Genomic DNA, 12,082 nt, shown 5'->3' with positions numbered 1-12,082 from the left:
AACATTTTCAAAATGCAATCTGAATATAAATGTGACAGACAGTACAGCTTGTTCAAATATCCATATTACTTATATAAACCAATTCTCTACTCTGTTAAAAAGGCTTTTGAACTTCTCCCAAATGAAGACCCAGGATCAACAAATTGGACCAAACACCAACAAAGAAACAGAGAAAGTAGACAGGGTAACGTTACCCTGCCATCTTGGATCTTCACTAAGGATCTTCTCAATCATTGCCTGGCTTGCTAAAATTCCTGGTTGCAGATCTGGAATGCCTTCACCACATCCTATCTGTCCATTCTGTAAGGTTTCCTGTGCCTGAAGTTCTCTGTAATGGGGAAAAGAAAATAACACTGCTAAACTGTATAGCTACAGCAACCCTATCTGTTTCCGGTATAATCCTGTCAAAGTCAACCAAAATTCTGTCATTTAATCCAGCTCTTAACAAGCCTAAATTGTAAAATGACATAAATTGACTGTATTTCAAACCATTACCTGCGCTGAAGCTGGCAAATAATCGTTAGGAATAACGATGTCAAACAAATCAAAGAGAACACAGGAAGGAATGCTGACATTATGTACACAATGTTTGTACCAGCAATGCCCATCTGTACCTCTGTATGCTGCTGTGCTGACATTTTGAATATGGTATTAATTTCTGATATTCCACTGACACATAGGACATGGTAGAACTGAAAAATGTAAACATATAGAAAGGGCAGTAAGGGTAATCAGAAATACAGAACCCGTCTATGAGGGAGAATTAAATACCCTAAGACTCTTTGCCTTGGAAAAGTTATAACTGAAGGAAGGTACAAAATATAGCTATTGAATACTACATCATATAAAAGTAGCCCAAGTACTTTTGGCTCACTGTAAGATTTTGCAAGAAGTTTGTCAAGACATTCCGGAGACCTAGTAACAAACAAGAATCATCATGAGGAAACAGAATTTCTTCTGCAAGAATTTACAACTGCTTTGCAAGTAAGCAATCACAAGCTTGCTGAAAGATCAGAATGACTACTACCAAACCGAAAGGTATTGTATCAGTAGTATGAAACCTCTACCAAAAATCTGAGACAATCTTATTATCATATTACAACATTTTAGTAAAATTAAGCTGTAGAGAGATTCAACAATGGCAAATCAGTACTTTAAAAAAAAAAAAAAAGATACTATAGCATGATTATATTAGGCAGCCTTTGAAGCAATGGAAAAACAAGGTGAGGAATCAAATACCAGAGGTAGATTTATAGTACTCTATGAGAACCAAAGGCCTCCGCTTTCAATTGGCACTTTCTCTAGACACAAATATTCAAGGAGCTTACCTCCTGTACCAAACCACTCCTACTCAGAATCTCTCAAGAGGAGTTTGAAAGGTGTGGTTGTTTATAATGTAACTAGTTATATCACTTACATATCATTTCAAGAACTTCCCAGACCCAAAGTATCCTCCAAGAAAGGAAATTTCAAAGGGAAAGGAAGACACGACAGACCCAAAGCCAAGTCTACAACCTTTCAAACAGTCAAAATACTTTTTACAGATTCAGAAAAGGTGCAGGCAATGAGAAGGAAAACAGGTAGTTAGTATAGAGTGCTTTTTCTTTAAGGTGGATATATAGAAGAACAAGGCTACTAAGGGGAATAAAGTTAACATCTGCATCAGTGATTCTACTGCTATTTCTCCGCTCTTTATTTAAAACAAAGAAACCCTAATATCTGTGTCCATTGTAGAGCAAAAAGACCACCAGAGAAAAAATAAGACCCGATTGTTTGGACTTCCTTATGAATGATGGATGCTTGAAATCAGGAGACGCAATGGCACACAAGTGTTCTTCACAAACACCAATGAAGTTTGAGGCAGCCTACTTGTAGGTTCAAGCCGCTAAACACAGACTCCTACCACAAATGTCTCAGCTCCTCCTGATGCTCTATATGTAGCCAATCTCCAATAAACAATCATGTAACACATCAGAAGACATTTAGAGAAGACCTTGGTTTCAGTCTTGCTATACATTTGTTCCTCATTCTAATATGATGTAAAAGATTACAAAGATACTAAGCATTCTGTATTCAGACTGATGTGGCATCACGCTGCATATGCTAAAAAAGGAAAGTTAAAAAGAAGAAAAAGAAAATGAACAGATGTCTTGCAGAAGAAGCATCAGCTAGCTAACTGAAGAAAGTCTTCTGGAAAGAAAAGCTATATATAACTAAACAGTATGTGACCAGGCAATGCAGCAGTGAATTCTGTGGCAAAATATGAATTTAAATAATTACAAAATTACTGAAAAGGCACTAACTTTACTAAAATTATTGTGAAGGAAGAGTTACCATCTTCCAACAGATGGTTGGGAATAAGGGATGACAAAGGTAAGAATGTAAGGTAGCAGCCATACCAGCTCAGATCAAAGGTTCATCTAGCCTGGAATCCTGTCTCCAACAGTAGCCAATAGCAGATGCCTAGGGAAGAGTATAAGAATAGGGCAAGCATATAGCGATACTTCCCCAGAATGCTCTTCCAGTATCCAGTAAGAGATAACTGTGACCCTCCAAGGCTTCAAAGCTCTCTAGGAACTGGTATCCTTTCCTACTTAGTATACACAGACCACCTTCTGTAGCAAGACTTCCCTTCCACCCATTTATAACACCTCCTAACAACACGCTTATCTCCCAGCTTTGGCCACAGCTAAAACTCATACCTACCACTGCCCTGATTCACAAAATACCTTCTTTTGATGATAACTTGATTATACATTAGAGAGGCAGAAAATAATACCGGTATCTTATACATGAAAAAATACAACATGATTAAAAAACCCAAAACGTCAGTAGGCAAACTGTCAAACATACAAGCTGAGAACCTGAAAGATGGCTTAACAAAATCATAAACTTGTGAATGTAAAAACCACATGCAAATTTACAAGGCACAGATGACAAAAGGCAGAGTATCTGGTCTTTTATCGGTCATAAGAATTACATACACGGCTCTTGAAAATGCAAGCTGCAAAACCTTAGTATTTGTATTTCCCAGTGTGCTTCTATCTGCTATCATTTATGAACAGTGAATTGTACTGTTATGTTTACAGTTACAGCAGCAAGTATATTTTTCATGCAAACCATACTGCATTTTCTGGTATGTGGTGGTAACAGACATGTGGTATTTCCTGCTAATTAGACTGAAGAATATGAAACAAGATTACCTTATATCATATACTGGTGGTCTAAGGTCGTGTGGACCATGAGCAAAGGCACAGTGAATTCCATTCTTCACACAGTGACCCCGGGCATCTGTTTCATGAATGCATGTTCCAGTCTTGTAATATCTGAGATGATACTTCCTTTCTGTATCCCCTGTTGTTCGATGCAGGTAAGGGCAACTACATAATAGAAAGACCAAACTTAGAGCATTGCTTTGAGTTTTGTTTTTGATAATTTAATTCTGAATAATGCTATATCTCTTATTAACTTATAACAAGTAACTTGTCAGGATTCTTGAAACAAAAATTGTCCCAAACAACCACCACAGACCAGCTTCAAAATTAAAAACATTTATCTATTTCTTAGTCTCTGCTGAAGTTGTAAGAATTTATAGCAGGCTGACTCACAAAGATATTATGAATAAATCTAGTAAGCACCCCTGTAAGCAACAACATCATCTGAGCTAAAGAATGACATCTTCCATACTGGCAAAAGATCAAATAATTTCTACACTAAGAGGTGCAAGAATTTTTTTTTTTTCTTAACGTTATCATCTAAAATCAAGGGGTACTTGAAGCACGGTGATTTTTTTTTTCATGACTGCTCTTTATAGATATGGAACTTAAATAATCTCAGGGGGAATCTAAAATGACTCTTCTATTAAAAGGAGGAGAAAAATTTTTATACCAGCAATACATCTTTGTACATATACTAACCATTTTTCAGGCACAACTATGTGAGTTACGGTCTGTACTTTAAAATGGCTAGCATCATGTATAGATTATAATTCCAACTACCAATAGTAAACAAATTTTAAAACCCACAAAAATATATACACAGGCATGTCTGTTCTCTCCCAGTTTATTTCAGCGTAATTAATTTTGGTCTCTGCTAGTTGTGAAAAAATACTAATCTCCAAACACTACTTTTCCCCATCCCAAAGTAAAAGGAAACTGCACCAAAAAGCTTGAGTGATACAGAACAACAAATGAAAAGTCCCACAGAAATATTTTACTTTGAAGGGAGGGAGAATAGTGAAGCACTAAGTAGACTTTAACACTTGTAAGAATTTATGCTGGTTTAAGCTTTATTTACTATATTCTAAAAAGGTTATTTAGAAACTAGACTAAACAAATGCAATTGTTTGCAAACATTTACAAGTCTGGTATATATATATTTACATGAAAATCATACATTTTTCCTGCTGTGCTAAACACCTGCAGCTTGTGCTGACATCCAGGAATTGATACTGTTTATGATTTCTGAGAATCAAGCTGCTTCCTTGTAGGAATTTAAAATCAGCATTCTGTTAAACAAGAAAAATGGGCTGCGGCTAATGATCTATACCTATCTCTTTAAATCCCAACCAAATAAATTAATGGGAAGACTAGGTATACCAAATTCAGTGCTACATCTCATTTTCTCAGTGTAAGATGGAGCACAGTCCACACTCAGGACTGAAAGTAGTTCTTTCACACTTCTTAGCTCTACATGGAAAGACAGACAGGATGCAATCTTTCGGACCCCTTACAGTGCCTCAGCTGAACTTTGTGAGAAATTCTTTGTGATGTGTGAACAGCATTGATGCAGCCCTCCTGTTCCGACAGAATGGCTACTGACACAGAAAAATGAGAAAACCCACAAGAGTCAATCAAATACTTTTGCCAGCACCAGTCCTGTACAGAACTCTAAACAAGAGGAAATGCCATCTGAGGCTGTTATGTTTGTTATTGCTAACTGTCCCCCCACTAGCAGAATCTTTGCAGGGGCCAAATGTTTCCATTTTCCCAGCAGAGTGTTCATCACAAACTCTAATCTTTCACTCACATATATGCACACCTCACAAAGGTGAGAGTACCCTGTCACATTCTTATGCTGAATGTTCACGCCTCCATTTTCATCTATGTAAGTTTGCATTCCTGTTGGAAACAAGAATTAAATGTCTTATCTTCCATACAAGAAGTGTACAGGTGTTTACATCTCATTGCTTGTCTTGTAAGTTCCTTATCAGAGGGCAAACATTTTTGCTTAAATGCATGGAGTTTTTCCCTAGCGAAATCACTTTATCAGTGGAGGTCCCCCCCCAAAATGTTAAAGCCTTCAATTATTTTTAAATTACTGTTTAAAAAAAAGGTAATTCAATGGAATATAGGCATAGCTTGTCAAACAAGCTAGGCACAACTTGTTCTATGCAGTGTGAGAGAGGGAGAGATACTCAGGTCACAATTTCTCCCATTGAAAGACAACATGGATTCCAAAAACAAGCTGGGAAAGAAATACAAACTGCGTCACAAGACTCTTATTTCTGCTAAATTAAACCTAGGTTTGTTTGCCCTAAGACTCAACACTTGTGCCATCAATAGCTAATGAAATCTGAATTTTATTGAAAATGCAGCTTTCCTACTGCACATATTGCTAGCTGCCAAAAGAGTCCCATACAGGTGAAGTCCTCCTCCAGAAACTAACAGAATGCTTTAACAAGGCTATCCAGTGTGACTGGGAGAGTTTGTTATCTGAATTTTGTCTAAGACTTGTAAAGAACTAGATAAGAGCTAGTTCTAAAGGTGACTTGGGGACTAAACAGCAAGCAAACCTCAAAAAGCAAAACCAGTGGCATGAATTTTGCATGTCTATGTTTTACATAAAAATGTGTTATTCATACAATACCACAATAACCAGACATCTTGATCAGCTATAGTTCATTGTAGGATCATTAGTCAGAAAGGTAAAAACCCCTAATTAAAAGCAGCTTCTAGATGGCACATAGTACTTATCCATACATTGTATTAAACTAAGCCAATGCACTGAAATATGCACAGAACAGGGGTTCTACTCATCCTTTAATGAACTAGAGGGATGTTACATCTTACCTTCGCTTTATTAATGAACTATTTTAATGGAACATAAACTACTGTAATACATAGCTTTAAACAAGACTAGTATTTTGATTTAAAATGGCTGATTTTAATTATCATCGGATTACATGGCTGCAAACTGATAAACTCGTTCTTATGTACCATGGTTTGGTACTAAAGCTCTTCAGACATCACTTATTCCTTAGGAACAAAGTTTTTATTTAAAAAAAAAAAAAAAAAAGTTGTTCCCAGGCAGAATAACAAATCTATTTTATGGCCCATATTTCTACAGCCATCTCCCAAGCTTAAAATAACTGTACTGAATCCTAACTTAGTAATCATGAATCATTAAAGAATATTACTCTGTATTTTTAAGTTCTATTGGAGTCTACACACAACATTTAACTATTGAAAACAGCTTTGTTTTCTGCATCTGGGTCTCACAAAGTAAAACTGTCATTACACTATTCAGAGTAAGTAGATGTGTATATATATCATGAAACAGAGCATACATTCACAAAAACTTTAAAGGTTAACTGATTAGTGAAATGTGCCTTTCCTTTTCATACTCTTAATTCACATCATAAACATTCCAAAGATACCCTTTAAGAATAAAACAGTCCCAGTTTAAAGGATAATGCTAGATGTTCGTAAGTGTATGAAAACAGCTACATAGTTCTACTTCTGTTCAACCTTGAGGCACTGACGTATTTTTTCCTATGATTACTGGAAGTGCTCTTCTGTAGACGGTTTCTGTAATTCACCCTTAGAGCAGTTTTACATTACAGATACTAACATATCCAAAATAATCTTCTCTTCTAGAATCTGGTATCAGTTGACTACAATGGTTGAAAAACACATCAGATAAAAATAAAGTATCACTTTTATCCTCATTTGTGAAATTGAGAGGAACACTATTCACTGCTCAAAATATATGCCTCTGACTATGCAAGTCACCTAGTCTTTCTCACAGGCCCTTCCTTCGAACAGATTGTTTTAATTTGCCACCCTTAGAAAAGCCCTTTTCTAAACAGCTTTAAGATTTTGGACTTCCTTTTATTCCAAGTTGAACTTTGGAAAGAAATATCACAGTCAAGCCTGGCTGAAACCAACAATTTCTAATTTAATTCTCTTAAAAGTATGTTCCTGACAACAATTATGGGTGTCATCACCTTCCTCGCTAGTTCACTGTCAACTCACAAACTGCATTAACCTAACCATGTATTCAGATGAGCAGAACAGAGCAACAGAGGCATAGATAAAAGCCCAAAAAGTACCAATATGTTGTCACAGATAGCTTAAAACGAAGGTGTCCTGGCACTACTGTTTAACCTATTTCTATAAGAATTTGAAGTTGCTTAAAATAAAAGATTAAATTTTAGGCAGAAGACAAAATGGGGTCAAAAAAATACTCTTTTGCTGAGTTCTGAAACAGGAATGCTGCCACACTGTAAGCATGTTTTCAGAAATGTTGTTTTCCTCCATTTTTTTCTCCTGCCACTACAGATATGCTCTGGTGCTGTCTATCTTTAAGAAAGCTACCTTTAACTTCTCTTGCCTTTCCCAACTATTTGCCCTGTATGCCTTTTCTCTTCTACCTTAACTTCAATCGGCTATCGACTGCCATTTCCAGCCACCAGTTCTCAGGATCAGATGTAAAATAAGGCCTCCACAGTTCAGCTGAAACTTCTCTCACAAATGTCTCCAATAATCTCACTTTATAACCCAGTCAAAGAAAACAGACTCCATCTTCTCTACTCACACCTATCTTCACTTTCTCGATTTACCATCTGCTTTACTCAATTCTTCTCTCCTTGAAACATTGTTTTCCTCTGTTTATGGGAATTCAGTTATGTTCACATTTTCCTCTCAATCCCTTCTGCAGCGTATCTTCCAACTTCAACATTCTCTTACGCCTCTGGTGAAGAGTCTCACAGGACTCCAACCTTGGTCCCAGCTCTTATCCTTCTACATCTGGGCAATTTTACTGCAAAACACAAATTTGAAAACCACCGCCTCTTTGCTGATAACTCCTAAACCTATCTATTTAATTCAAACTGTAAGCACGACATGCTAAAAGAGAGGCATGAATCTCACTACTGGTTTTATTTCTGGCAAGTCCTCTGCACTTCCATTATGCCAGACAATATAATCACCCTGTTTGTCATACAGGTACCTAACCAGGGTAATCTTCAACAACTGTAGGAGACAAACTTTCCAATCCAATTGCAGTTTCCATCTCACATGTTACCGAAACGTCTCCTCTTATTCGCTTCTAACAATTCAGTCTTGCCCAGCTAATACCTTTTTAAAACATTGCTTCCTTTTTCCTCCTTTAGAATCACTATCTATCATTCAGTAATGAAAGGTCATTTTTTTGTCCCCAACAAATCCATGACATGATATCCATTATCCTCGTTTGTTGATTTTCAAAAAACAACTGCCCGTGCTGCCCCGGGATTGGCAGGATTGCTTTAGAGAGACCTGAGAAGGCAATTAATTGTTCTCTTTTAAATCATCCCCAAGAGACATTTCTTGCTGTTTACATTGCTTAGGCATGGTACTCAATATTGACACGCTGCCTAGTGCATTTTTGTTGTTTACCTTCTCTTATCTCTGTCCTTTAGTTTGTGAAGCCTCTGGGAAAAATCCACCTTTTTCTTCTGTGACTACAACCTATAACACAAAAGATACCTGATCCGTGACAAGTGCTGCTATACACTACAGTAACCAAAATAATTAATCTTCAATTTTTAAATCAGGTGACCAGCATAACTACTTATTTCCTGGCTGTTTTCCTGCATTTTTTTTTTGTCAGAAGTCCTTCCTTGCTTCCATCACTGCAGATAAAGGTAGGTCCTCTGACATATGACCACAATATACCCGGCTCCTCTATACATGCCAGCCTGCCATATTGTACCATTTGCTCATTCTCATCTCCACAAAGCTTCTACTCCTCCCCAAGTTCACTGAAGACCCTCTGTAGCCTTTATCTAGAAGAGACACATGTCCATGGAAATGCAAATGCTTAGCTGCTAGCCAGACAACTAACACTGAACTCCTTCCTTTGCTTTTTCTCACTGGAAGCATCAAGAAATGGTCATTCTTCTCTACTACCCATCAATCTTTACAAAACTTACATAAGTTTAAAATCTTGAAGCCACCTCTATACAGTGCAGTTTGCACCTACTAGTCCATTTCAAAATTGTCAAGGGAAAAAACAAGCACAACTGGGGGGAAAAAAAAGGTGCAGCAACAATATTAGCACAAACCTGCAGGAACAATAGTAGCAGAAAACCAGTTTATGATGTTATGCTTTAAAGATCGTCACAATGCAAGATCATAGTTCTAACTCTATGATAGCCTAAAGAATAGATCCTTATATAAGAGTTTATGTGCCAAAAATTGACAAATCACTTATAGAAATTTATTTTCAAATAAACTGCAGCAGGATACTATCGATCATTTTTGCTAAGGAGAAATCAGCATCTTAATGTCATTGATAATACTATAAACACCTAGGACTGAAAGAAATCACTTACTCATCTCCATCTGGGCAGATTCCTGTAGTCTCATCATATTTTGTACAATAAACATCTGGACTGTAGTTAAAAGTCCCATCACGCCTTCGTATAGGTCTACGACGACGCTGATTTAGGAAATGCCAATGAAAACAGGTAAATGGTCTGTGCTGGGTACACTTGTGCTGCAAAAATAGGGGGCACTGCTCTGTCCTAAATTCCTTTAGATACCTAAAAAAATTAAACTGTGTTACAAGTTTATCTTATTGGAGGCACATTTTTACAGTATTAACAGGGCACTTGACAATTCAGTGCACACAGCCCGTGAAAAATTGTACAAATGTACCTGCATACAGTTTTAGTTCCTATGCACAATTTACTGTTTAGCTGTTGAATACAAGTGACTTCATTTTTGATGACAGATGCATTACTAATAAAATACAGTGGAATACCTGGCAAATAATACTGTGTTTTGTAACTAAACTAAAATCAAATAAATACATTAATTTTAAAAGCACAGTATTTAGAATATTGTCCTAAGTAACCACCAAATAGCAATTATAAATTACTTGAATGAGCATTCATATTGCTTGCTACCATACAAAATAGTCCTACAAAGGCTATTTTAGCTAAAAAACACATCTGATTTATATGTTAGTCCTTAATCACAACATTCCCAGAATGTGGACACACTATATAGAAAGCTAGAGGGTTAAAAGAGCTCTATGAAGGTTATCAGGGGCTATGAGAGGACTTCAGCAAACTTATTTTTAGCAACTGTTACATTTGTGTTGAGACAGTCTGAGGTCTTTGAAGGTTACTTAGGTGTGAATAAGGCAGTCCCTCATTAGCATGCTGGGCATAGAAGCTCGTTAGGAAGCCTGGTACTTCTCTCAACAGGATATCAAGGTCATCCCAGACTGGGCACTACTGGGGCATTTGTCAAAGGATGTAAGACAGCACTCCTTCCTGTCTCAGTTTATATATCTATTAGCCAATTTAGCAAGTTCATTACATTGAAGTTAGGGAGTATTTGCAGAGGAAGTGGTATATGGGGGCTTTGCAGAAACTTAAGAGGGTGCAGGATGTGTAACAGGCTACAGGGGAATTGAAGGTATAGAGACAGGCAAGGATTAGAAAGAGGAATAAAGGGCATCTTTTTCTCAGTTGCTTAAATTGGCACACGGAGGATGTAACGGCACAGAGTTATGAAGCATGTCTAAGTTCAGAGAAGAATCTCTAAACTATCAAGGATTGTGGGGAGCAGGAAAAAAAAAAGAACTAGAATTTTTGGACATTAAGCGCTGTAGGATGGGCTGTAAGTGGCTACATTTTCGTGGTCTTTGTGAGTGCTGGAAATGTGACGTGATAGAAGTGATGATACAGGAGAGAGGAGTGAAGGAATGCCACAATTAAGTGATAAATTAGGCTGCATTTGTGGGGAGCACGTGCTCCTACATGAGATGGGCTGTCAGGAGTGCTAGGGGGTGCAGGGTCTTTACAGACCGTATCTGAAAACAAAGGACAGGCTGGCAGAGGGTGGCGAGCACAGGGAAGCCGTCTTTCAGCACGGGAAGGTCTGCAAAAATTGTCACGGAAACGTCCCAAGGACTCGGGCTGAAGCTGGCTAGGCAACGCTTAGGGGAAGTGGAAGAACCGCTGTGACAGCTTGGAGAGCGCGGTCTCCGGGTGCCGGCGGATGCCGGCGGGTCACTGGGCGGACCTGAAGCACGACGGCGGGAGCGGACGCAAGACGCGCAGAGCTGCCGAAGAGGCTCCGCAGGCAGCCGTGCCCGGGCCGCCGCAGAACGCGGCTTCCTCCCCGCGGCTCCCGGAGCCGCACGAAGAGCGCGGCGGAGGCCGGCCGGGGCCAGGCCGCATCCCCGCAGACCCGCCGCCAGGGCAGGAGGCCGCGCGGAGCAGGCCTGGCGCGCGAGCGGGCCCTTCGCCTCGGGCGCTGAGGCCCCTCCCGGCGCGGCGCGGGGGGCCCAGGGCACCGGGCGCCGCCTGCGCGCGGTACCTACGTATAATGCGTCGGCTGCTCGGTCTGCGGGGACCCGCCGCCCCGCGACGCCGCCTTCGAAACCGACGGCATCTTCGCCGGCCGTCAGCAGCGCGCAGGCGCAGCCCTGTCCTGCCGGCCCCGCCCCCTGCGACGCGACCCGGCCGGCCCCGCCCCGCGAACGAGGGCCCCGCGCAGCCCGCGCGTGCGCCGCGCGGGACCAGCGCGCGTCCCCGCCAGGGCGCAGCCGCCAGCGGCGTCCGAGCGCGGGCGGGAGCCGGCGAGCGGCGACTGCGAGAACGTTCTGCCGGCAGAGAGCGGCCTCCGCAAACACCCGTCGCGTCACCCAAAAGGCAGCCGCGCGCAGAGGGGCTAGCGGCTGATAACAGAACGCGGGGGGAGCCAGCTGGTCAGAGAAAGGGGCGTCACACCTTAGGCCAACAGAAATAAAATCCAGGATCACTCTTACTTGCCCCGACGCCCCCACGCGTGTGTCGCACCTG

The 12,082-nt window shown here is 40.1% G+C and overlaps 1 protein-coding gene across 8 annotated transcripts in view; it reads right to left on the bottom strand.

Moving 5' to 3' along the window:
- The window catches only part of UNKL (unk like zinc finger), a 59,056-nt gene extending 47,338 nt beyond the window's left edge, over nucleotides 1-11,718 (bottom strand). For 6 of the 8 annotated variants that reach the window (XM_074840825.1, XM_074840827.1, XM_074840828.1 and 3 more), the window contains exons 1-4: nucleotides 11,602-11,692; nucleotides 9,599-9,808; nucleotides 3,204-3,380; nucleotides 195-328 (exon numbers count right to left, since the gene is read on the bottom strand). In XM_074840825.1, the coding sequence (XP_074696926.1) occupies nucleotides 195-328; nucleotides 3,204-3,380; nucleotides 9,599-9,808; nucleotides 11,602-11,672 (592 nt within the window). In that variant the 5' untranslated portion in view covers nucleotides 11,673-11,692. Of the gene's footprint in view, nucleotides 1-194; nucleotides 329-2,399; nucleotides 2,445-3,203; nucleotides 3,381-9,598; nucleotides 9,809-11,601 lie in introns of those variants that run through there. The other 2 variants (XM_074840830.1, XM_074840833.1) reach the window with 2 other exon arrangements.
- Between the last annotated feature and the right edge of the window lie 364 nt (nucleotides 11,719-12,082).

Source organism: Strix aluco, chromosome 15 (genome assembly GCF_031877795.1).
Source record: "Strix aluco isolate bStrAlu1 chromosome 15, bStrAlu1.hap1, whole genome shotgun sequence".
Classification (NCBI taxonomy): domain Eukaryota; kingdom Metazoa; phylum Chordata; class Aves; order Strigiformes; family Strigidae; genus Strix; species Strix aluco.
Note: the sequence above shows the minus strand (reverse complement) of the source record. Positions and strands in the feature narration are given on the sequence as shown.